At 42.7% G+C, this 27,138-nt stretch overlaps 1 protein-coding gene across 1 annotated transcript in view; it reads right to left on the bottom strand.

Annotated features, from left to right (window-relative positions):
* LOC108701185 (myosin-10-like) overlaps positions 1-27,138 on the bottom strand; it is a 55,733-nt gene that overhangs the window by 8,033 nt on the left and 20,562 nt on the right. Inside the window, exons 4-27 of the mRNA XM_041576209.1 lie at positions 16,973-17,000; positions 14,657-14,759; positions 14,125-14,154; positions 13,192-13,209; positions 11,177-11,269; positions 9,415-9,478; positions 8,584-8,682; positions 8,092-8,235; positions 7,783-7,878; positions 5,897-6,015; positions 5,603-5,755; positions 5,258-5,431; positions 4,969-5,142; positions 4,747-4,861; positions 4,019-4,212; positions 3,166-3,287; positions 2,571-2,640; positions 2,286-2,446; positions 1,742-1,850; positions 1,476-1,607; positions 1,011-1,217; positions 753-890; positions 416-539; positions 110-281 (exon numbers count right to left, since the gene is read on the bottom strand). Of these exons, the coding sequence (XP_041432143.1) occupies positions 110-281; positions 416-539; positions 753-890; positions 1,011-1,217; positions 1,476-1,607; positions 1,742-1,850; positions 2,286-2,446; positions 2,571-2,640; positions 3,166-3,287; positions 4,019-4,212; positions 4,747-4,861; positions 4,969-5,142; positions 5,258-5,431; positions 5,603-5,755; positions 5,897-6,015; positions 7,783-7,878; positions 8,092-8,235; positions 8,584-8,682; positions 9,415-9,478; positions 11,177-11,269; positions 13,192-13,209; positions 14,125-14,154; positions 14,657-14,759; positions 16,973-17,000 (2,839 nt within the window). The remainder of the gene's footprint in view (positions 1-109; positions 282-415; positions 540-752; positions 891-1,010; positions 1,218-1,475; positions 1,608-1,741; positions 1,851-2,285; positions 2,447-2,570; positions 2,641-3,165; positions 3,288-4,018; positions 4,213-4,746; positions 4,862-4,968; positions 5,143-5,257; positions 5,432-5,602; positions 5,756-5,896; positions 6,016-7,782; positions 7,879-8,091; positions 8,236-8,583; positions 8,683-9,414; positions 9,479-11,176; positions 11,270-13,191; positions 13,210-14,124; positions 14,155-14,656; positions 14,760-16,972; positions 17,001-27,138) is intronic.

Here is a 27,138-nt window from a genome sequence, read left to right as displayed (position 1 = left end):
TTTTCTTCTATCCCACTAACTTGTGAGCACAGCATATAGCTTCCCTCACCTCCTTGCTCCTCCCATGAGGAGCACAGCCAGCACCTTGCATTACCATGTACCCTCTTACCGGGCAAGTGCAGCCTGTAGCTCCTCCTCTTTCTTGGCAAGCTGCAGCTTGAGCTCTTCAATTTGAGCCTGCAACTCAGCAATTTGGTCCTGGAGATCAGTAGTCTCCCCATCGAGCTTTCTCTTAGCTTTCTCCAGCTCCTGCCTCGTCTTCTCCTCCTTCTTTAGCCTCTCTGGAATACAGGCAAAGGAATATGAAGGAGTGATAACACAAAAGCAAGAAGGGGAGAAAAATGGGTGGGAACAGATTATTGGGGGTTCTCATTTTAAACTATTATATAATTTATTAAAATTAAGCTTGACACACCTTCAAGGTCTGTGATCATCATCTCTTGCTTGTTCTTCAGCTTGGCCAGATTTTTGGCTTTCTCTTCTTCCTCAGCCAGCTGAGATGTTGACTCTGCAATACGTTCCTCCAGTAGCTTCTTCTCCTAAGAAACCAGAGCAGGACAATACAATCAACACATTCAAATTCTGCTGGGTGTGGGATTAAGAACACTTTTCCTCCCTGTTGATTTGTTCCTTATACAGGTTTAACCATAAACATAAGCCTATGAGGGGGATCCTGACCTTGCTAATTGATGGCGAACCTTAAAAAATTGTTGGCAAAAGAGGGGACAGTTTATCCCAGAGCCATCACCCACCTTTATGAACTTAGAATTCTGGTCCTCAAGCACCAGGATATCTTCCTCCATCTTCTTGATCTTGGCTTCTGTGGTCACTTTTTCCAACTGCAGCTTCTGTCTGGCGGCTTCTTCCTCATCTAGCTGCTCCTCCAGGTCCTGCAAGGGATAGGGGAAGGGTCAGATATACAGCAGCAATTTACTTTACAAAGCCATTTGACCGCATGTCATGAGAGTATCCCTTTAAAAGGAGAGTGAACCTGTGCAGGGGGAACTAACCTGAACGTGTGTCTGCATCTTCTTCTTTTCGTTCTGCAACACCTGATTTCGCTCTTCCTCTTCCTCCATGCGGATCTCCAGATCTCTCAGAATCTCTTCCAGCTCCTGCTTCTTGATGGCCAGACGGGCTCGCATCTCCTCAGCTTCCGCAAACAGCTCCGTCTCTGCTTGAAGCTGCTCTGCAAGGATGTTCTTCTCTTCCACCAGCTGTGGGAATGACACAATAAGGGGGTTGGGCAGCAATGGTCTCCAGCAGGTCTGACTTCAAAAAGGATCTACAAAGCTCTGAGGGTCTTTAGGGTCAGAACAGAGGGAGAATGGGTCATGTCTAATAGCTTTCATGTCTCTTAAAAGAGGAGCGATTATTTCGTGTACCCAAACTATTGTGTGCAAACTTTTTTTTCCTTTCTCAAATGGACCGGATTATTTCTGGGAACCTGAATAAGATGTAATACAGATTTTCACCTGCTGTTGCTTTTGCTCCATTTCTACGAGTTCTCCTTCTACTTTGGACTGTTTTTCCTTGACCTTCAAAAGTTCTTCATCTTTGGAGAGCAGTTCTTCCTCCTGCCGAGTGACCTGGAGCAGCGGTTTCACCTGCAAAGAAAGACAACAGGAAATAAGTGCCATGCACTGTATATAACGTTATATGGGACAGCAGGAGAGACTAACACTTGTCTCTCTAAGTGTATTTCAAATACAATTGGAGGGATGCGCCCCACTGCACTTACCTTGGTGAAGAGGCGCCACCATTGCCAATGCCGCAGCTTAAGGTATGCAGCACAGTTTCTCTGCAGCACTTTTAGGGCGATTAGCTGCTGTTGTTTTTTGGCAAAGGCCCTGCAGGGAATTAGACAAGTTGAGGCGGGGCAGCACTGACCAACAAATGCAGCCAAAGTTTGTCAGTTCCAAAGTGTCAAAAAATGACCAAATGTTTACTTAAAGTAGGTGTTCTGTAGTGTAAATGAAACCTGCAATCTGGAACATATATAATCTACCTCAAAAGAGGTTGTACCAACAAAATCTAGGGCGAATGGCTTAATAATACTCTAAACATTGTCTCTCTTTCATGTGTACTACCAATGTTATGCATAAAATGTACAAAACGTGTCAAGTTATGATGCAAGATCTGCTCAATAAATTCTACCTGAATTTAAAAAAAAAAAAAAGTAGGTGTTCTGGTGTTTCATACCCAGGGCATTCACACCATAACCATACATTGCCCTATCATATGACTGATGTGCTGCAGAACCCAGGAGAATAATATAAACTCACTTGCGAGCTAGGTATCCCCTACAGACGGCCTGGAAGAGTATGATAATATCAGTGATCTTTAGGTCCCTTTCCTCCTCCAGATGAGCCAGGACACCAGCACGGAAGAAGATCTTACTCTGCCCAATCCTGTAAAGGTTTGGATCCAATTCCAGAGCCCGGATCTGTGGGTGGGAGGAATCAGGGTTTAATAAGGGGGCACTGTGGCCCAAGGCTCTCAAGTGAGTTTCCCACACCTCATGCCTACAAATTTCTCACACTATAAACATCCCATAACCCCCTGCTTACCATTCGCTCGCATGCCTGCTTCCCATCCATGAAGCCTTTAGGGATGGAGTTGGGTGTCAGGATCTCATATCTGGAATGGAATAACAATGCTAAGTTGCAGTTAATCAACATGCAGCAGTGAATTGGTCTCAGACACGGCATTACTAATATTCACCACTAGATGTCAGTGTGTTCCCATATGATGTTTACAGCCACACCAGATAGGCACTAAAATATTTTTCTTTATTCTTATATTAAACAGCTGATCATACTCAGTGTTGTATGCAGTTACCAAAGCAACACAAGTTGCCATAGAACTTACAATTTAAGTTATATGGCTGGAATATTTAATGACTGTGCAGGAGGCTCCTTCCTTCCTTTCATGGTTCTTAAACAGAGATGTAACTACATGGAAAGCAGACCCTATACTCCGAATGTACTAGGAGTCTGACGGGGCACGGATAAACATTTTCAGTAAACGTTTATGAAAAAGTGCTTTTTTTTTTTTTACTATGGACCTAAATTAATATTGCTGTGGGCCCACATCTCTGAAGAGAGCATTATATAAAGGTAAGAAGCTCCTCGAGCTTTATAGAATAGACTAATTGCTTGGTACCTTTGACGGAATTCCTGGAATACAATCCGGTTAGGGAATCCCTGCCGGCAGATTCGGATCCCTTCCAAGACACCATTACACCTCAGCTGGTCCAGCACTAAATGTGGGTCGAGTTTCCCTGCCTGTTAAATAAATGTGTGTTGTCAGCGCATTATTCAGAACATTTTTTCTTAAATGCATGCTCTTTAAGTTAAAAATGTTGTTTATTAGATCATATTAAAAAATCAAAAACACCCCACATGGAGCCTAACGTGTTTCATGCTTACCTAGCACTTAGTCAAAGGCAATAAATTAGATTATCAATTTTTTTTTTAATAATAATATGTTATACCTCGCTTTGTTCACTAGAGGTTTCTAGCATGCCAATAATGGTGATTTATTCTACTTATAGCTCTATAATACACATTTATATCATAAATGGTGACTTGCGATGTCATCAGTTATAAACGGTGAGTTCTGATGTCATTTCTGTCACACGACTCATTGAAATTTGTGTATTATAATAAATAAATTATGCAAAATATGAGGATATTAGAAGTTACCTCGGAGTTCCATGACCTGTATAAAAACACTCGGCTTCGGCCTCGTGCTTTTATTTGGTCATGAAACTCCTCGGTAATTTATAATATCCTTATAATTTAAAGAAGGGGGTACTTTATTCACTATATATCCTAGAATTTAGCTATAGTTATCTGCGCATTAGTCTTACAGAGTGCTCTGCAACTGCTAATGAACTGCAACAGATTTCAGCTGAGGATGCTTGGGGTTATAGTCTACCCTCCGCCCACATTTCATGAACAAGATGGTCTGTACCGGAAAAAGCACTTGGCCCACGATTCTCCTTAATGCTCACCCGCTTTTCATGATTGGGGATGATGCATCGCACAAAGTTGGGGTTGGTGTTGCGCAGAGTTGCCATCAGCTTTGTCAGGGACTCCTTGTACAGCTGCCCCACTGTGCGGAACATGCCCTTCTTGGTTTTGTATGCTGCTCCGAAAGCAGTCTCTGCCATTCCTGCTACCTGGTCTAAACCCACGATGCGATCCACTGTAGAGAAGGGGGGGCAGTTCTGTTAGAGTAGGCTTGAGAAGGCTTGATGGGTATACAAATATGGATGGCTACACCAAGCTAGGCATAGACAATAAGATCAGCTTGCTTGGCAAGTTGGCACACTAATGGGTCTTTATCCGACACACTGGGTCAAATCAGAATCATATCGTGGGCATAGTGAATCTACTCGCACAATCTAAATCTTCTTCTTGCTAGAGATTCACCTCCACATGCACAATCATAAAAAGAGACTTTCTGGTCTGTAGGTCTGGGCACAGGGTGTTCCAATATGGTACAGGTAAAGATTTTAAGGCAGTGGAATTACAGTAGGGACTCCGTGAGGGCACAATTCTGTGTAGGGATTAGTGACAATGCAATTGGGGAGTTTATCTGATTTTGCCCAAAGTGTCCCACCAGCCGCCAGACCCCTAGTCAGATGATGTTGGAAGGTGTCATTTTTAAAAAAAAAGAGCTGGAGGGCTAAAACTGGGCATTTTGAAAGAATAAGAAGTATTTGTGATTACTCCATACCATCTTTCCATAGCTCGCTCACAAACTTGTCAGAGGACTGATGAAGCAGCGTGGCAACATTGTCATTCAGAGGATCCATGTTCTTCATCAGCCATTCGTCTGCCTTATAATCCACCTGAGGAAGAAGACAGTCGAATCAGTGCTGGGGGCTCATGGATCAGTCTACATTTTTTTGCAGCAGAGAGAGTGGACCGAAGATCCTGTGGAGGTCCTGGCACTTACCCTTCCTGCGTAGTGGATGATGCAGAAATCCGCCTTGTCCTTGAGTTGGCGAGGCCTCTGGAACTTGGAGTGGGTTCCCTGCTCCTGAACTAGTTTGTCCACAAAGGATTTGTCTGTGGCTTTAGGGAACCAGCACTCTTCGTCCAGCAAAGCAAGGACCCCAGGGGGGTTGGCCTACGGAGACAACATATGGAATGGATTAGAACAGAAGGCAGTGACTTACAGAACCATGTCTCTTCTCAGATTTAATCATCTATCCAATCCCAGTGAAGTATGAGTGACGACTTACCGGCCTCTCAATGAGGTCAATACAGGGCTGCAAGTCAAGGCCAAAATCAATGAAATTCCATTCGATGCCCTCCCGCTGGTATTCCTCCTGCTCCAGTATGAACATAGTATGATTGAAGAGTTGCTGCAGCTTCTCATTGGTGTAGTTGATGCAGAGTTGCTCGAAGGAGTTCAACTGCAAAAAGTTAAATGTGAGAACTGTACTGTAATTAAATTGCAAGCTTTTAGGGCTACTTTTGGGAAAGGGTAACAGGGAAAAGGAGACACCAAACAGAAGAATGAGTTAGACTCTAATTCAAGATGAAACAAATGGAGATTCAATTTGACCCAGTGTCTAATGACAAACCTCGAAGATCTCAAATCCGGCGATGTCAAGAATTCCAATGAATGAAGCTCCTTGTCGCTTGGTGCGATCCAGTGCTTTATTGATCCGGTGGACCAGCCAGCGGAACAATCTCTCGTAGGTGGCCTTCGCCAGGGCTTCCACCGCAAAGTCAGCCTGAAACACAAACATACGGTGATGTGACCCTCTGCCCCATCCAACACGGCCGCTATCATATTCCATTTTCACAACATTCAGATCTGGCATAACATACATGAGCCCTCCTGCAACAGTCTTGTATATTTAAAAGCCACTTACCTGCTCTTTAGTCTGTGCCTTCTGCACATAGTCCCTGCCCACCTTGATGCGTGGAGTGAGTATGGCTCGGGTGAACTCCATGATGTTGAGGCCCAGCAGGTGGCAGAGTTTCTGTGCGGCTGCGAGAGTGAGGGAAATCATTATTTAGCTATACCCTCATACTGCACTAAGAGGGAAACAATATGGCACCTCCTTCTCAATACAAATATATAGAGAAGGAATGTTCTGGGCACACAATAAGCTGTACCCTCATACTGTACTGTCTAAGGGAAACAATTTGGCACCTCCTACCCATATATATATAAATACAAATATACAGAGAAGTAATGTTCTGGGCACAAAATAAGCTATACCCTCATACTGTACTGTCTAAGGGGAACAATATGACGGCTCTTACCCATATGTATAAATACAAATATACAGAGAAGGAATATTCTGGGCACAAAATAAGCTATACCCTCATACTGTACTGTCTAAGGAAAACAATATGGCTCCTCTTTCCCATGTGTAGAAATACAAATATATAGAGAAGGAATGTTCTGGGCACAAAATAAGCTATACCTTCAGGTGCCACACAGAGGTCTGTGTATATTGTATGTATATTTTGCAGGGAGCAGATCAGTTCTGAGGAGTCCTGGCAGCGCAGCCAGAGTGTGATGTGCATCTTGAAAGGCTCTGTCTCTGGGGGAATCTTGCATAGCACAGGAATGAAGTAACTGATATTAAATTACTGGCTAAACTAGCAAGAAATGAGGGGGGTGCAGACCTCGCAGATCCATTATGAAGGATAAGGACAGATTGTACCAAAAAAAGGAGAAAGCAGAGACAAACTTTATGGCACCATAACCCCCTATGAGCAAGTGCCCCAATAGGCACGAAACGCGTTAGGTATCATGTCCTAATACATTTTCTACTTTTTTACATTTGTTTTCGTATTTTTGGAGACCCTCACATTCCGTTTGGACACCATAACCCCCTTCCCCAAAGTTTAATCCTAGCAGTGATAGGGTTAAAATGGACTGAATCAAGTTTCATTCAGCAGTGTTCTGCATAGGAAGGCACCCTGATCAGATTCCCATTAGACCCTCACAGCCTCTCTGTACCCCTGGAACTATAGCAGGGTGACTGTTACCCCAATGTTTCTATATATCTGTAACCTTGTTATGAGCAAAGGGGGGCCCAGCCTGAAGGCCAGTTAGGGTGAAATTTAGGGTGAGTGTTTATTTGTGCCATGGGTACCCCTGGAACTATAGCAGGGGGACTGTTACCTTAATGTTTCTATATATCTGAAAGCTAAGGGAAGTCCTGACCAAATGATAGACCACGACGATTTAAACAAAAAATATAAGGGTGGGGCCCCACTGGCGCTGGAAATCTACATGATACAAAGCACACTCAGCAGGCGCAGGGTTAACCACAGAAATGTGTCTGATTGGGGAAACGGATCCCTTACAAAGTACAGAGTAGAGTCTTGGCGCAGACACATCCCTTGGGAGTTAAATATGTTTGGCTTTGAATTCTTGGCCTCCACTCGGCTCTCCACAGCCCGGACTCAATAAAAATAAACACGTTCCTAACGCGCTAAGCATATACGATATCCCCCCCACCCCCCGGCTCTGGGAGCCTAATTAGTAGCAAATAATGTGCAGTGACTGGGGGCCACACTCAGCGCTGACTTTGAGGTGCTTCTACTTGACATGAAACTGCAATTAGTGCAGAGACTGACTCCAACCAGTCCACTGGCTACATATGGTCATATTTGCTGGCAGTTTTAAGGTCAAAGTCTGTTGGAGTCTACATAGCCTGTTCCCCTTTCACTCTTGCTCAGTGACAACTCCCAGCATCCCTGCGCTACAGTAGCCTGAAGGTGGCACTGTAGGACTCACCTGTGTTCTCGGGCATGGAAGCCTGGTCTGTATTTCGCTCTTTCTTGAAAACAATGTTCCCAAATTGTAGCACAGCAGATACCACTTTGAGCATGGCTGAAGGGGGTAAAGATTGGACATATTTCAAGACAGTTTAATGGTCCTTGGCTGTATAACAGGCAAAAATGGATCAGTCTTGGGGTTAGATTCCCCTGCCTTCACCATACATAGATTCAGGCACTAAACTCTAGGGGTAATGAATAATTTCTGGCCCAGTTGGTGCCATTTCTAATGTAGCCCAGTACCCCAGTGACACGCAATGCTACTCACACAGTATCTCTTCATGTGAGAAGCCCATGATGTGCATGGCTTCCATTGTCTCCTGGAAGTTATCTTTGTCCTGTTGTCCTGGGATGGGGATGTAGCCATTGGAAACAAACCTGTAGTTGTTAAATCCATCTAGCAGCAAATCAGCTGTGCGGGAATGTAAAGGGGAACAGTAAGTTAGCACATCAGGTATATATGAACATTCAAATCAGCACCTCCTCCATTTGGCCACAGTGCCGTCTACAGCCTTAAAAAAATAAAAAAAAAAATAAAAAAAGCCACAGGGACAGAGCAAAATATCTGCAAAAACTCTCTCCAGCTAGTTCCCTAAAACAGCATCCCCTCTTGGCACATTTCTTTGCAGCAGCACCCTTTCCCAAGCTTGGTTCCCCACAATGATTTTCCCCACAATGATTTTCCTTACAATCAGAACCCCCTGCCAATTGGTTCCCTTGCAGACTTTATATTCCATTATTTGTGGGATAAAGCTCTTACATTTGAGGTGTTCCCCAGAGCCAGCAAGCAGCTGATAAAAGATATGAAAGGTCCTTTCATCCTTGGCTTGGCGTACAGCACGAGACTTTTCCAGCAGATCTGAAGGCTTCCGTTAAGGGTCTTGCATTGTACTAGGACAAGGATAGCCCACCCATAATACAGGCATACGTGTTGCCCCGGGGTAAATGAGTCTTTCCTAGCATTATGGGATATCCTGCTGATGTGTCACTCACAGAACAGGGCATGCTGGTACCCACAGTATAATAAGGAGTTATTAGAAACCGGTGCAGAACCTGTGTGTGTTTCTAATTACAGATATCTGTGTTTCATCTCCACGTCGGTGCGACTGGAATGCAAAGTATGAGATTCAATTTCCCCACCGTTTTCACAGAAAATCCCCAGATCAGGCTGGAGACATATAGGAAGCATATAGCAGTCTGTGACTAATAAGGGCCCTCCGCAACAATGGCTGCCATTACGATTACCCCTATACAACATTCTTCAATGCCGCCCCACCCCAGTTTAGCCAGAGAGAGAGAGAGAGGCCAGGATGCTGGGAAACGTCTGTCTTGTGCAGTCCTGGAATATTCTACCAGTCTGCAAACCACAGGATTCTTACTGGACGCCAGGGTGTCCTAAAATATCTGCCCTGGGAAGGGAGGGCGGTGGAACTGAAATCCAATCCACGAGGCGGCCATAATGCCACTTACTGCCTGCCAGGGAGATTACAGAATAAATAAGACATTTCTACACCGTTAGCATATAGTCTTCTCCCAATTCTCTAATTTTGCATAGGGTGGTAATTAGCACAGGGGGTGCACACAAGGATACAGGTCTCTATATTGGCCCCGACAATATAACCAGTCACATCAAAATTGATTCGGATGAATTTGCCCTAAAAGATAGGAAGAAACGGAAAAACCATGAGCATATGAGTGGTGGAAATGGTGAGAGGCAAATGAATACACATATACAATGCAATATCTGGCTTTTATGGAAGCTCATTTCTACCAAGCTGGCACTGCATATTGGCATACTTAGTCTCGTTACCACCGGTAACTGCCAACAATTGGGCACTCTGGCTCTGAGAAATGCCAGCCTTAGACAGATAGGGCCAATTGGGCCCTGCAACAGGGCAACACTGATAAGCATTCCCACAGTCACACAAGCTTTTCTCTTCATCTTCATTGTGAAATCTACTTTCCTCCTCATTGCCCTCATGGCTGTGCTATAAACCCCTAAGAACCTTGTCTCTTGGGGAGGTTTCAAATAGGTAAAAATTATGGTTGATGTTATTAATAGGGAAAAAAGATAAACATATTGGTATTTTTTTCCAGAAAAGGTGGCAACCCTAGTTCCAAATGTTAGTGGTGCCAACCAGGGCAGCCATCAGGGGGGAGAGTTGTAGGGGGCCCCCGAGGGTAAGGGGGGCCCTGCCACACTACACTTACTTGATTAGCCGGGCCCCCCATCTTTCTGAGAGTTGCTGACTTTGGGAAGGCATGGACGTTTAAGGGGCCCTGGCCACCAATTTTTTTAATGGGGGGCCCTGGCCACAAATTTTTTGGCCCTCACCACCAATATCTTTTTATTTTTCATTAACATGTGGGAATCCTAGCCACCAATATTTTTTTGTTTTTTTACTGTGTGGTGGGGGGTGAACCTGTGGGGTGGGGAGGGAGGACCTGTAGGTGGGGGAGCGGTGGGCGCAGCCCAGGGGGCCCAGGAAATTTTGTTGTATGGGGCCCTGTGATTTCTGATGGCGGTCCTGGTGCCAACACCCACTGCCTCTCATTGTATACAATGTACATGTACATTGGCTTTCACTGTATATAATGTGCTCACACTGTAAAAAATGTTTGGTGTGTCAGTGCCCAGTGCTTGGGGGCCACATTGTGCCATGAAATGCTGGGGGCCAAGGGAACAATAGATTGAGTTGAAAAGGCAGGTTACATCAGTAGTCACATGGAGAGGGGAAGAGGAAGGCACTATTGTGAATGTTCCAGAAAGCAACACTCCATCTAGAGGGCCCAGCAGTGGATAAGACCAGCCCTAAATTCCAGTAGGTGCCACAGCATATTAGCTCACGCATTCAGCCATCCCAGAGAACTATCATACCCCCATGCAATGCTAGTGAACCACACAAAACCTCAGGCACACTCATACAACCCAGCCTGCATTCACAGAACACAAGATCAACACAATGCTGCCTTCTTACACTCGTACACCCATTGTATTTAAACCCTTCAGCAGAGGCAGTTCTTTACCCTGACTGTCCAAGTGGTATCTTCTGATCTTATGGTAGGGGCACACACATACCATCCATAGCTGCTATTTCGGGCCTGGAATTCAGGAGCCCATTTATCTAATCAGGGGATGTCAGGACACGCCAATCAGACTGTGCAGAGAGGATTACCTGAAATAAACCAGCTGCCTCTGACCTCAATAGGAAAGCACAGATTTACAGACACTGGGGGGCAGTGCCAATGACAATATAGAAGGACTGGCTCAGTGAGAAAAACATTTGCCTGGAATTCTGGCAACCAATCAGCAGTGAGGACACTAAAATCACTCATCTTATTGGGTTACTTACAAAGCGAGAGGAGTTGTCATTTTTTACAGTCTTGGCATTTCCAAAGGACTCCAGGATGGGGTTGGCTTGGAGCAGTTGGCGCTCTAGTTCGCCCTGGAAGGAAGATACAAAACACAGAAATGCAAGATTGGAGATGCCCCCTGAAGGTAGGGCACAAGAGACAGAAGAGGGGCAGGCAGGCTTGGAAATGAGGTTTAAAAAGTAGAAGATCTGAGCCCTGGGTCCCCTACTCACCCAAAGCTTTGGGCATTCCTTGGAATAACTCAGTCATAAAGTTCCATCGAGTGACTTGATTACTCTACAGGCAAGTACCAACATAAAGGAGACACTGCCACAATGTGCCTTAAAGCACTGCCCGCCAAACAGCACCCAGTCTGCCAGCCACCCAAAGAGAACAGTCATTATCAAGGTTGAAGAGTATGTAATTAGCCCACTAATGTCATTTAATAGGATATTAACTACTTAAAGGAACACCAAAAAAGAAAACTGTTTTAAAGTAATTAAAATTGAATGTACTGTTGCTCTGCACTAGTAAAACGGAAGTGTTTGCTTTAGAAGGCCTACAATAGTTTAGAAAAACAAGCTGCTGTGTAGCTATGGGGACAGCCATTTAAAGGACCAGTAACATAAAAATATTTTTTAAATAAAGTTTCTTTCTAACGAAAAAAAAACACCAAGACAGCGCTCCTCTTCAGAAACGGCAACGATCCATCGTGCGGCCGCACAATGGATCCTAGCCCTGTCGCCGTTTCTGAAGAGGAGCACATGCAGAGAATCGGAAAGTAGTTTCTTAATAAAAGCTTTGCAATTTAAAAGTTAAAACTGTCTTGGTGTTTTTTTTTCTCGTAAAAAAGAAACACATTTTTTAAAAAAAAATGTTTATGTTACTGGTCCTTTAAGCTGAGAAAAGGCACAGGAAACCCTGCCCTGCCCCTTTTGTACTGTCATCGTCAGCGTGGATCTATAAAAGGAACTCAGAAGTCAGATGCCGGCGGGCGGGGGTTGTAGGAGGGTCTAGGTCACAACACTATAGTGCAGGTCGACAGTACATTATATTTTTATTACTTTTATACACTTTAATTTTTTGGTCTTACTGCTCCTTTAATTAACAAGATAACCTCACATTTGCAGCAGCCCCTTCTATATACACCTTATATTCCAGTGTTTCCTTTATATTGGGAGTCACTTGTAGATGCCAGCACAAGCAAGCGACCATCTTGGGCTAATGGACTCGTATTAATTGCCCAAAGGAGAAGGGGGGGGGTGTTAAGGATTGTTGTTTGGCTCCTAGTGAATAATAATATAAATACTGCTCATGAGCCAGAATTAGCCACATACAGGCCCAAGGACTGCCAATAATCTTAAAGTCTGAAGCAAAAAATGTCTAACTATCGAAATCTTTCCGTTTATAAATGGGGGACAAAACGATGTTGAGAGAATTCCAGGAATATTAATCTTAGATAAATCTCAACACCAGCAATGAAAAAAGTAAACTCTGCAAAATCCTGTTTAACTCCAAGATAAACACAAAAACTGCCTTGTGTTAACATTATGGGCAGGGTATAAAATTAAAGGGGAACACTGCTTTTTTTCCCTCAACTACTAACCAGCAGCGCTTGCATCATTTGACTTCTGGTTACCGCCAGGAAAGAGAATCTGCAGAGGATTATGGGTAACCATGGCCTGGTAGTACAGCTGTAAATGGGGCATGAGCAAAAGACAGCACAGGGTGCATTAATAGGGATAATGTCTATATATGTTATTAGGAGCACTATTTAGCAAACAAGGCCCTGCCCCACAAGCCCTAATTATTTGCGGTCGGAGGAAAGCAAGAGACTGATTGCATGAAGAGGCGGGAGGGAGCATGCAAAGGCGCAACAGATGGGGTTCACGTTTCCAACATGGAGGGACACAGGTGAGGCATGTGCGTGGTAAAGCAGGCGTGAAAAAGACAAAATTAAACCAGGAGGTGGGTGGGGTGCACTTGTAAGGTGGGGGGGCTGTATACTACTCACATACAACAACGATCCACTCTGTAAATTACAAAATGACAGTGGGGGAAAAGAAAAATAAGTTAATGGTCATGAAATACTTGGCACACTCCACAACAAATTCTACATCCCGTGGCCAAAGGGACAGGTAAACTCCGCGCCCCAAAAAAAACATATCTTGCTTAATTAAAAGGAAACTAATTCTAATTCCAATGCCCATTCATTGCACATTTTCACTGGATTTATGTGGAAATGGAATTACTAATTTAAAGTGGTGTCTGCCTTTCCCTCTCTGGGTCTGAAACAGTTACGTTCTTGTTTGCTAATCAGCTGACTTCTGCAACATTCAAGAGTCAGAGCCAGCAGTGTTTTCAAAATGTTTTATGAATGTATACTGGAAAACTGCTTATAATGCTTGCGACTAATCGCCTCTTCTTCTGGGCGACAATCTCCCCAAACTGCCTTTGCGTGTCTTCCCATAATGAAAAGTCGCCTGCGCTTAATTTTCTGAAGTCGCCCAAAGTTTCCTCGTGTGTGCTTTAGCGCAGGCAACTTTTCATTATAGCGGATGGGAAGACACGCAAAGGCAGTCTGGGGAGATTGTCGCCCAGAAGAAGAGGCGATTAGTTGCCAGACGACTAAATTCCCCCGAATCTCCTCGTGTGAACTAACCCTAAAGTGATACATATTAGATATGGAACAACTGAAGGATCGGCCCCTAACCAATGACTAGCCTATATACATGAATGGGTTAACGGAACTGGGGTAATTTTACAGTGTGTGTGACCTTATGAACAAAGCACCAAACCAGGTGCTTCCCCAAAGATAATGGAAAGGGGTCTGAGAATAAAGCAGAGGGGGAAAGGAACAATAAAGCTGCTTTCTTTGGTTTATTCTGTATAACTGTACTGAGAGACAAAAGTACGGAATAGGGAGAAGTGTAAGAAATCCACTTGCCTGGTGCTTCACGGCCTTAGGAGATTCAGTCTGTTTGCAGCAAACAAATAAACAGGCGTTAGTAGGATGCAGTTAGCAAACACCAGGAGACTGAGCACAGACGGGCAGATTTCCTTCTGCCCATGTGTACGCAGCCAACACTAACAGTTACCATCTCCAGGATTAGACTTGTATTAATGGCAAAACCAAGTCAGCTACAGCGGGGGTGTATGGGCAGGTGGAGGACCCTAGTGTCAAGTTTAATACTCTACTACTAGTTTCATCCAAATGAATATTATAGTACTGTAGATAAATGTGTACAGGGTAGGGTAGGTGTCATTAACCCTAGATCAGTATCACAGGGGCATATTGTGGATGCGGGAAAAAATAAAAAACACAAATTATCTTACATATATTCAGTGCATACATCTGGGATGACAGCCATATGCTTCCAGAAGTTGTAGTTCAACTACAGCTGTTGGGCAGTAAGCTGGAACTCTCAGATTAATACAGGTGTTTATACCGGATTTTGCCATAAAATGTAGAAACTTACGGGAATAGTGTGGTCCTTTTTCCCCTTATGGGAGGATGCGACATGAGCCAAATACTGAATGACCTTCTTCGTGTTTTCGGTCTTCCCGGCTCCAGATTCACCTCTGGGAGAAAAAGAAAGAGGTTTACTTAGTACATGGGCTGTGTGCCCATGAATGGAGTTGATTGAGAATATGCTACCACTTTTTTTTTAAATGATATTTCCTTTAATATATTACTTTGATCCAAACATTGAACGTATATCTATTAAAGGAATTGTTCAGTGTCAAAATAAAAACTGGGTAAATAGATAGGCTGTGCCAAATAAAAAAAATGTGACTAATATAGTTAGTTAGTCAAAAATGTAATGTATAAAGGCTGGAGTGACTGGATGTCTAACATAATAGCCAGAACACTATTTCCTGCTTTGCAGCTCTCTTGGTTTCCATTGATTGGTTACCAGGCAGTAACCAATCAGAGACTTGAGGGGGGCACATGGGTCATATCTGTTGCTTTTGAATCTGAGCTGAATGCAGAGGATCAATTGTAAACTCACTGAACAGATATGTACCATGTGGCCTGCCTTCAAGTTGCTGACTAACTCAGAGTTAGAGAGCTGCAAAGCAGGAAGTAGAGTTCTGGCTATTATGTTACACATCCAGTCACTCCAGTCTTTATACATTACATTTTCAGCCAACTAACTATATTAGAAATATTTTTTATTATTCACAGCCTATCTATTTACGCAGTTTTTATTTTCACACTGAACTGTTCCTTTAAAATAAATAGGTTCTGTATTCTGCCACTAGGGGGAGCATCGTTGGAAAATGGCACTGCTGCAAAAGCTCCAGAAAACTGAAATAAGCTCTTCTATTATTCCTTTCCCTTTCCTCTACATTAACTACAATACCTTGGAGGAGATCATCTCCACGCACTTTCTAAGGTCAGAATCAGACTCAAAGTAGTATATGGCATGAGAATGCTGAAAAAAAATACCTAAGTTCTGAAATTACAAATAGGCTTCTGCAAGGCAAGGACCAAACTCCCAAGCATATGGAGGAAGTAAGCAAGGAATGTGGATTACATCAAGGGTATTGGATGCTGCTGTATCTAAAGGCACAGAGATGTTGGCTACACCAACCGAATAAGGGATGCAAAGGGGTACAGGCCCCATTGCAGGAGGTCCAGAGATGTAAAATCTTGATTTTCAGGTTGCAAAAGGGCTGGGGCCTGCACTGGAGTGGGTGGCATTGGGTGGACTGTGAGTGCCATTTTGGCCGGAAAAAATCAGGGGTGTGACCTTCCATGTGTCGGCCAATATTTTTTATCGGAGTCCCGTTCAGTTGTTGGCAGGGTCCACAAAACTAGGGGCCCAGGTGACCTAATGGGCTAATAACTGGGGCTCCCTGGAGAGAGGGCCTTCTAGCTTAGTAGTATGGGAGCCTATATAACCGATAGCAGTCGTCAATAGGTGTCAAAAAGTTTTTTGGCTGGGTGAGTTGCCTGTTAAGTGCCATGCCTTCTTAGTGCCACGACTGGGACATCATTTTTTGTGGGGTACAAAATACCTTTTACGGTATGAAGAATAGGCACAAGCATAGAGAAACATCTCAAAGCAAATAAAACTGGCATGTGCAAATGCCTAAAATATTCTGTGTACATTCCACTCAATTCCAGATTTATTCTCTGCAATTGCAGGCACCAGTCTATTCTACTGAGCCCGTGCCCACAGTGTGCCAGGACGAGGGCGAGACGGACAATCCTATCCTTTTATGGCCAGAGTGAGCTTAACCCTGTCTATGGCTTTTAGATCTAAGATTCCTATCAAGCAAGAGGTCTGTAGAGAGACATTCCTCTTTAACCATTGACAGCGCTTCAATGAAATAATAGGAAATAATTTAAATAAGACTGAAATATGACACTTTATACTACTCATTGTTTTTTTTCTTTTCCTTCCTTCTACTTACCCCACCAACCCAACCCCCACCACCTACCCAGTCCAAGTTCTCCTCCAAACTTCCTATATAAAATGACTCAGTAAGCATATCATACTGATGGTCAATTGTATGTAAACCTAAAATGTTTCTCACTAAAAACTGTAAGTCACAAGAAAAGAAAAAAAAGAAATAGGATTGCCGTTGTACTCATTTGAGGTCAAAGACTGAAACAAAGTGGGCACGGCCAAAAAGCACCCTATCTATACTTTGTCTAAATAAAACTAGGGTAACTATAGTTAAAAATGAATTTCCGTTATCTGGCATGTGCAGACACTAAGGCTAAAAGTCAACCATGAACATAACTTGGTTTTGGGGCTGGTAAAAGGCTAAGTGCAACTTACGTGCAAAGAATTGATTGGTCCTCGCGATCTGAAAGATAAAAAGAAAATGCAATAATTTATTAAATTATTCCTGTAATGCTGATAATCCACACCAAGGATGGATATCTGAGAGTTGTAGTTAAAACAAACAGAGGACCAAATATTACAGTGCCCTGAATTATATGGTCTAATTATCAAGAGGCCCAACACCCCAGGTCCATGCTGGTTTCTGCTACACTGCTTTAGGAGTCAGAACCAGCAGTGCTGTCAGACTGCTGCTTCTTTCAGTAGCAATTACATTCACAAAAAAAATTAAAATGGTGACTGGCCAAAAAAAAAAAAAAAACCCCCTCCCTACAAGTGAAATAATTAAAAAGAGAGATGGAGCAAAGACAGATGGTGGGGCCCTCCCACGTTAGCCAGAGGCGTTGATGTACCAATTTGTCACGTTATTTATCTGCCCTATTAATGACAGTGAGAATGATAAAGGGCTCTGGCTTGTGTTAAACAAAGGCATTATTATTATGAGCAGACACCTGAAATCCTAAGGCAGGAATGTTTCTATCCCTATTAATCGCCCGGCAATGGGCCAATGTCACTGCTACTGCACATACCCCCCTGCACACGGGCCAAACCTCTAACCAGAGCCTATATTATAAGTAAACGCCAATGATAATAAACAGCTGCTAATTTATCTTCCGGAGATTTCGCCAATCTACAACCCCTTAATAAAGATAGTCCCAGAGTAACCCCTTCATGGCCACCAGACTTTTACCCAATTTATTCTGCTCCTGCCTGGGGGGGGTACACTAAACCCTGTACACTTGAAGTGGTGGGTACACAACCTTTTATGTCTTATGGCACAAACATAAAGCGACAGTGCAGCTAAATCTGGTGTGATTTGAGGGACGCTCAACCCCAAGGGTTACAAAGCTGAAAGGGGTCAGTTCCACAGGGGCCATTACAACTTGCCCTTTCCAGAATATTCTCTATAAAGGAAACGCTGTGGAATTTGTTTTGCTACCGAATAATGCAAAATGTAAATATATCTCAAGTGTTTTTCCATTTACAGATTCAACAAACTGAAGGGGCATATTAATAATATACGGGTCAGTCGGCAGGAATGCTGAAATTACTGAAATAAACTCACGCCAAACAGTGGGATTTATTAACCCCCTTCCTGCGGTAACACATTTTTCTTTAGGAAGCGCATGGTGAAACTACCCTGGTGTGGGACCCCGAAAGGGTTATGGGGGCTGGAATGTTGCGCTATGACAGAGGTCACATTTGTGCCTGATGAATGGCCGCTGTCCCCTATACTGGTGGAGAAGGGAGGTGAGCAGCTGTTTGAGCTCTGGCATCCGAGTGGGAGGCTGTCTGGCGTTTTGCAGCTGTTTCCCAGAAGTTGGCAACGTTCAAAATCCAAGGTATCTGCACATTCTGACCTGTCCCTCTGTGTGGGAGCCAAAAAAATAAAAATGTTGCCTACCCGAAATAAAGCCTCCGTAATAACAAACATGAAACAAATGTTTTATCACAGTGCACAAAGACTATCCACCTGCAAGCAGGGCTCGCAGGAAGCTCTGGTCCTGTTTTTCCAACACAGACATGTGGGTCTTCCTTTGTTCAAAGGGAAAGAATAGCAGGATATACACAGTGTGCAAAAATAAACCTGATGTCATAAGTACCACAGCATGTACATATGGTGCAGTCACCCTGGTTATATATGGGGCAGTACCAGCCCAGCAACATGGCACCTCTGTTGTTAAAGGGATACTGTCATGGGGAAAAAAATTTTTTCAAAATGAACCAGTTAATAGTGCTGCTCCAGTAGAATTCTGCACTGAAATCCATTTCTCAAAAGAGCAAACAGATTTTTTTTATATTCAATTTTGAAATCTGACATGGGGCTAAACATATTGTCAATTTCCCAGCTGCCCCAAGTCATCTGACTTGTGCTCTGATAAACTTCAATCACTCTTTACTGCTGTACTGCAAGTTGGAGTGATATCACCCCCTCCCTTTTCTCCCCCCCAGCAGCCAAACAAAAGAACAATGGGAAGGTAACCAGATAGCAGCTCCCCAACACAAGATAACAGCTGCCTGGTAGATTTAAGAACAACACTCAATAGTAAAAACCCATGTCCCACTGAGACACATTCAGTTACATTGAGAAGGAAAAACAGCAGCCTGCCAAAAAGCATTTCTCTCCTAAAGTGCAGGCACAAGTCACATGACCAGGGGCAGCTGGGAAATTGACAAAATGTCTAGCCCCATGTCAGATTTCAAAATTGAATATAAAAAAATCTGTTTGCTCTTTTGAGAAATGGATTTCAGTGCAGAATTCTGCTGGAGTAGCACTATTAACTGATGTGTTTTGAAAAAAACATGTTTTCCCATGACAGGATCACTTTAAAGTGCAAAGTTATACCTTATACTGTACATCTATGGGAAACAGTACGGCTCTACCATATGTATTAATACAAATATACAGAGAAGGAAGGTTCTGGGCACATAAGTAGCTCAGACAGTAAACAGCTAAATAGAGACCCTTCTCTGCAGGCGACTGCAGCTTCCTGGTCAGGAAGAAAAGGAAGTTCAATATAATAATGCTCCCTTGGGCAATATAAATATTGATTTCCATTCATTTCCTCTAAAAGGACAAAGACATCAGAGGTCAAGGGGTCCTGCTGGACTGTTCAGAAAGCTGTTGGAGAATGAGACTAGAGCTGAAGGGTCAAATTTGCAGCCCTGGACTTCTGGGATGCCCAAAATGCTTTTTGCAGGTTCCAACAAGAGAGTTTCCATTTGCGCTCACACTACAAGCTGCAGGTAGTTGTGTGCCCTTCAGTGAGCAAAACCAGTCTATTGCCACCAGAGTGTACTGTAAAGCTGTGCAGCACTTAAACAACACCCCTAGGAGGCACTTTAATGTGATTATTAGGTTACAGTGTCTCTGTAGGCCAGGGTTTTTTTTATCTGTGAGCCATATTCATATGTAAAAAGAGCTGGAGAGCAACATAAGCATGAAAAATGTCCCACGGGATGCCAAATAAGGGTTCTGATTGGATATTTTGTAGGCCCTATGAGGATTGGACTACAGAAGGCTCTGTTTGGCAGTACACTTGGTTTTTATGCAACTAAATCCTCCAAGCCTGGAATTAAAAATAAGCACTGGGAGCGCCATCCAAGGGGTTAGAGAGCAACATGTTGCTCACGAGCCACTGGTTGGGGATCACTGTGCTGTAGGCGATACTTGGCCTCTATCAGTTATTCCATTGCATTTTATGGTTGCGGCAAATTAACATACATAATGTTAACACCAGCAGACCTGTGAATAACTAGTTGCAGCAAAACTTCAGTTCCAGCAGCCTCTGAGTTGTGTTGCTGTAGGCAGCTGGATATTGTATGGGGAGGCAAGTCCTGTAGGCACATGGGGTACAGTCAGGCATGCAGTTTTACGCACAAATCTGGGTAAAAAAAAAAGCTTACAATCCAATTAGCCATGAAGTCACCCAAGCAAACTTTCAAGGCCTACAGGTTATAGAATAATTTGAGATTGCAGTAATGCCTGAAGTGAGTCTCACAAAACTGCTGCACAAATATCCCATATCTCCCTATAGATAAACACAGAGGTGGGCCCTTTGCTCCTCTAGAGGCCCTAACATGGACTAGGCCACCCTATATAAAATCTTTCTCATTACCATTTAAGCCCCTGCTGATGAGTGCCAGCTTTTTGCAATCAGTGGGGATCGTTTAAAAATCCATCAATTCATTTGGCGGAAATTCTCTGTGCATTTCTAGGCAGAAAATGATTGGGCACCTCTCCAAAAGCAACAGTGGGTACTTAGGGGAGTGGGCTTTACACTTCCCCGGGCTGGGAATGCTAGGAAGTTATTAGCGCTTATCATTAAACGCAGGGTACAAAACACCCGAGCAGGGGTAGCCATACGGCTCTGCCACTGGCTTGCACACTCACAATAGAAGGGCAGAATGTTAAAAGAATTTATCCTTATTTCTTAGAAAAATGATTTTATCGGCAGAATAAAAGGAAAAGTCTCCCTGCTGCGTCCGGCTTTCCTAGCACTGCGTGGATTCCATAGTCTGCCACATGCACCCCACCCTGTTACCGTTTACTTCCTGACTTAATATGCCTACAGCTGCTGGCTCTGAGACAAGGCACGGTGCCCCTATTCACTAGCAATAATGACTGTATATCTAGCTTTGCCTTTATTTGTCCTTTAATGCATTCTGTGCAGACTAAAGTAACTCCCATCATCACCTTTGAAAGGGTTTCTGGGAGTTGCAGTAAGTCTTCACCCCGGTGGCTCTATCATGTTGAGGAGCTGCACTCACATAAATGCAGCCGCGTTAGTTGAAGGAAAGTGAAATTGCCCTGGTCCCTGAGGAGCCATTAATCTCACCCACTTATGTTTAAAATAAATTGCACTAAGAGCTTTGCTCTGCGTCTTGTCATGATGGCTTTATGGGCTGCTGGCTACATTCCATGGCCTTCCTCTCTGGGAGATTTCCCAAGCTCTGCCTCAGACGCACTTAAACACAAGTAGCAGCAGATTATACATCTGTCATGCAGCCGTCTCTCCCACAGAGCTGACAATTAAATCTGAACGCAAATATTGCCTCAAAAAACTGCAGAGCGTACGCTCTTGTTTTATTTGCTTTCAGAGAAGCAAGGGTAAGTCACTCATCCAAGGACACAGAGGCTTTCATTTTGCAGGGCAGAGTCCTGGGACTGAACAAGCAATAAAAGAATCTGTACTAACCACTTGCTGCAGAACAGTGACATAACTGCTAGATAAAAGGGTTATTAGGCTCCTGTATATGTCCTTGGTATGAAGAAAACATGCCTGAAAGGGGTTCACCTTTAAGTTAGCTTTTAGTATGTTATAGAATGGTCAATTCTAAGCAACATTTCAATTGGTCTTCATTATTTATTTTTTTATAGTTTTTAGTTCTTCTTCTGACTCTTTCCAGCTTTCAAATAGGGGTCCCTGACCCTGTCTAAAAACAAATGGCCTCCAAGGCTACAAATTATTATCGTTACTTTTTATGCCTCATCTTTCAATTCATTCCTCTTCTATTCATTTTCCAGTCGCTTATTCAAATCAGTGCACGGTTGCTATGGCAATTTGGACCCTAGCAACCAGATTGCTGAAATTGCAAACTGGAGAGCTGATGAATAAAAAAAAGCTTAATAACTCAAAAAAACACAAATAATAAAAACAGAAAACCAATTGCAGATTATCTCAGAATATCACTCTCTACATCATACTGACTGACTGTGTGTGGCTCCAGACTAAAGCACAGAACTAGGACATCAGTCCTTGGAGGAAAATGATTATGATATATGTATCAGTCCAAAGATTCCAAAGATTGGAGATGTGAGTAGCTTCACCCTTAAGCACAGAGTTATGACAGCAGTCATTGTGAGAAAAATAAAATGATATAGTGAATAAAGTACCCCCTCTTGTAAAATATAAGGATATTATAAGTTACCGAGGAGTTTCATGACCATATAAAAATGACATCAGAACTCACCGTTTATAAATGATGACATCAGAACTCACCTTTTATAAGGATATATTTACAAGATATTCATGGCTGTTGTGTATTATATATGTATCTACCCATGAGAGAGGAGAATTGTTGAGCAGCACCCCAAAGAACAGAATTATGGAATCACTGTAAGCAAAGAGTTGTTTTTGTTGCAAGCATACCAGCAACTATATCAGGAGATGCTACACATAGCCATCTGCTACTTAAAGGTGCTGTTCACCTTTTAATTAACTTTAGTATGATGTAGAGTGATATTCTTAGACAATTTGCAATTGTTTTTCATTTTTCATTATTTAAGGATTTGGAGTTATTTAGCTTTTTATTCAGCAGTTCTCCAGTTTGCAGTTTCAGTAATCTGGTTGCTAAGGTCCAAACTTCCCTAGCAACCATGCACTGATTTGAATAAGAGACTGGCGTATAAATAGGAGAGGCTCTGAATAGAAAGATGAGGCATAAAAAGTAGCAATGTTGATAAATTTGTAGCCTTTCAGAGCATTTGCTTTTTAGATGGGGTCAGCGACGCCCATTAGAAAGCTGCATAGAGTCAGAAGAAAAAAACTAAACTTTTAAAAATAAATAAATAATGAAGACCAACTGAAAAGTTGCTCAGAATTGGCCATCTTACTAAAAGTCAACGTAAAGGTGAACCACCCCTTCTGTCTGAGAATGATGGGAGTAGTAGTTTGATCACAGGGGGAGGTGTAGGAGCTTGATATGGCTGCTCAATGCCACACTAAGTCCTTGTACCAAAGGATCCTTATTCCACACCTGTTCTGCCCTGTTTGTTGGGTACGAAAAGCTGTGTAACAAGTTTAACTCCATGCTGATTGATGGGGAGAAAGCTGTTCCTGGCAGCTGGAGCACAGAGGAGCACCAATCACAAAGGGGGATATTTCTCCCAGGCAGACTAGGGACTCGGCTTAATCCGTGATCTCCTAAGAAACAGCAATAGCCCCAGGTTAGGAAGAGAGAAAGCACAAAGGGTTAATGTAACAAGTGGAGGGGAAATTTGTAGAGCTGAACACAGGGAGTTTTCTATTCGCCATGGGGGGGGGGGGGGGTATACTTAAACCCAGACACTTTCACTTTTGCAGAAAATCCTGGCCGGTTTACTCCACAAATTAGTTCACACAAACACACACATGCATGAATGCACGCACACACAAGATGGGTCATTAATTCTACCCACCCTTCCCATACATACTGACATCACATAAACATCCTATAGATTTCCTTTCCTGGGAAGCTTAATGGGAGACTCATTTCAGGATAAAAAAAAAAATTAAAAAAAGGCAAAGGGTGGATCAATTATATTCTATTTAAACTAAGGGGCAGATTAATTAAAGGGGTTGTTCACCTTCAAACACCTAGTTATTTTCAGATTTTTTCCGATAACAACTTTTTCCAATTACTTTCTATTTTCTATGTGTGGCCGTTTTTTCTAATATTCAAGTGTCATATTTCACCTCCTAAACATGCTCTGGGAAGGGGAGGGTCGCAGACCCTGTAAACTGTTCTAAATTGATACATTTAGTGGATACATTTCTTATCTTTGTCCCTGCTGAGCAGAATCTCTGGGTTTCATTACAGGCAGCTGTTAGAATTGATACAATAGTCGCTAATACTCCAGAGATGCTGCTAAGAAATGTATCAACTAAATGTTGCAAAATTGTAACAGTTTAGGGTAAGGGCACACTCTAAGATTCGGGAAGATTTAGCCTCACGGGGCAAATTCGGAAAAAGAAGCGCTCCGAGTGCCATCCCGCCGGCAATTTAGATTTTTGCCGGCAGGAAGGCTTTTTGGGGAGATTAGTCGCCCGAAGAAGAGGCGATTTGTCGTCGGGCAACTAAATCCCCCCAAATCTTAGCATGTGCCCTTACCCTTAGAATCTGCACCTGAATTACTGAGCTGCCAGACTGAAACACCAGAAACAGAAACCCTAAATTCTGAACTTAGATATTGAAAAAACGGTAAAAAATAAAAAATGGAAAGTATTTGAAAAAAGTCTTTATTTCTGGGGAACAATCTGAAAACAACTGAACTGAATTTGAATTTTTGGCAGGTGAACAAACCCAATTCAAATTTTCACTTTTTTTTATGGTCAAAACTGTCAAATTCGACTAGGGAATTATCCAAACTTGATTCGAGTTGTTCAAAAAAAATTAGAATTCGATTTTCGAGATTTATCATACTCTGGCCCTTTAAGAATTCAAATTCGACTATTCACCACCTAAAACCTGCTGAATTCATGTACAAGTCAATGGGAGAGGTCCAGTGACCAATTTGGAGATGTTTGTAACTTTCATGACATCTGAGTTTTTTTCGGAGAAAAAACTCAAGAGTTTGGTCAAATTTGATTCAAGTTTTCAGGTCTGTAAAATTTGTTTTTGAGTTTTACATATTCAATTTTTTTTTTATTAAAGGGATACTGTCATCGGAATTCTTTTCCCCCAAAATGAATCAGTTAATAGTGCTGCTCCAGCAGAATTCTGCACTGAAATCCATTTCTCAAAAGAGCAAACAGATTTTTTTATATTAAATTTTGAAATCTGACATGGGGCTAGACATTTTGTCAATTTCCCAGCTGCCCCTGGTCATGTGACTTGTGCCTGCACTTTAGGAGAGAAATGCTTTCTGGCAGGCTGCTGTTTTTCCTTCTCAATGTAACTGAATGTGTCTCAGTGGGACATGGGTTTTTACTATTGAGTGCTGTTCTTAGATCTACCAGGCAGCTGTTATCTTGTGTTAGGGAGCTGCTATCTGGTTACCTTCCCATTGTTCTTTTGTTTGGCTGCTGGGGGGGGGGGAAGGGAGGGAGGTGATATCATTCCAACTTGCAGTACAGCAGTAAAGAGTGATTGAAGTTTATCAGAGCACAAGTCACATGACTTGGGGCAGCTGGGAAATTGACAAAATGTCTAGCCCCATGTCAGATTTCAAAATTGAATATAAAAAAATCTGTTTGCTCTTTTGAGAAACGGATTTCAGTGCAGAATTCTACTGGAGCAGCACTATTAACTGATTCATTTTGAAAAAAAATGTTTTTCCCATGACAGTATCCCTTTAAATAACCCCCCCAGTCAAATTTAGAGTATATTAGAATTTGAGGGAGTTTTAAAAAACTCACATGAATTCGAAATTCGACCCTTGATAAATGTGCCTCTAAATATTCACAAATACATAAGGACAGGATATCTAGTGCTTGTTGCTGTACTACAGCTCCCAAGATTCTAAGCAAGTGTGCAATTGACTGTTCTTCTAGCAACCCCATTTCAGTTACCAACCCTAGCAGACACCTATATCCATGGTGTGAAGTCAATGGGACAGATACAAGACATGTCACTTTGCAAGGCTGCTTATTAGTGATGTGCGGGATGGGCCGGCTACTGCTTATATACCCCGGCCTTCATCCTCCCAACCACCCACTCACTGACCCAAAGCACTAACATGTGGAACAAGAAAATGGCAGATTCATAACAGATGGACTTTGTAGATTGTTCCTGGATACAACATCATCAAAATACTGTCCAGCTGGGCAGAATACAGTTGTTTCCTCTGATATAGCAACACATTTGTCTCACATGCAGGCGATTTCCCTTTTACATACTGGTTTCAACACACAACATCACCACAAACAAGGCCCTGAAGCGGATGGGGAGCCAGCTGGATAACACAACACGCTTTATTGGGATCAACAATCATGTTATATTGCTCTCAGAAACACCATAAAAGTCTCCAGCAATGAGAACTTTCAATTTCTTAGGAGACCACAGGGTTGCCATTAGATAATCAACAGAATTCTGCAGGAATCAGAAAAGCCACAGTTTTAACCCTAACTCATTGCTGGAAACAATGCTCTTAGCCAGAATCTTTGGTTGGGCACTGAAGTTCAAGTCAAGTCAGAAGGTCTGATGTTCTCAACTTGACACCAGTTCGATGCCAGAATCTTTACTTGGGTTATAAAGTTCAAGTCAGAAGATCTGATTTTCTCAACTGGACACCAGTTGTATGCCAGTCTATTTACTTGGGTTATAAAGTTCAAGTTAGAAGGTCTGATGTTCTCAACTCGACACCAGTGATATGCCAGACTCTTTACTTGGGTTATAAAGTTCAAGTTAGAAGGTCTGATGTTCTCAACTCGACACCAGTGATATGCCAGACTCTTTACTTGGGTTATAAAGTTCAAGTTAGAAAGTCTGATGTTCTCAACTCGACACCAGTTTTATGCCAGACTCTTTACTTGGGTTATAAAGTTCAAGTCAGAAGGTCTGATGTTCTCAACTCGACACCAGTTCTATGCCAGAATCTTTACTTGGGTTATAAAGTTCAAGTCAGAAGGTCTGATATTCTCAACTCGACACCAGTTCTATGCCAGAATCTTTACTTGGGTTATAAAGTTTAAGTCAGAAGGTCTAATGTTCTCATCTTGAACCCAGTTCTATGCCAGAACATTTGGTTGAGTCTCTTGAGGTTCAAGAAGAACAGAAGTCAATAGTTCCTTATGTAACAGTACAGAGATTAGAAAGGTAAACTAGTTTGTGATGGACTTTAGCATCCAAATCTCAGCCCAGTTCCTGGACTATTTTAGCTTACAAAACTCAATAAAAAT

Source organism: Xenopus laevis, chromosome 9_10L (genome assembly GCF_017654675.1).
Source record: "Xenopus laevis strain J_2021 chromosome 9_10L, Xenopus_laevis_v10.1, whole genome shotgun sequence".
Lineage (NCBI taxonomy): Eukaryota > Metazoa > Chordata > Amphibia > Anura > Pipidae > Xenopus > Xenopus laevis.
Note: the sequence above shows the minus strand (reverse complement) of the source record. Positions and strands in the feature narration are given on the sequence as shown.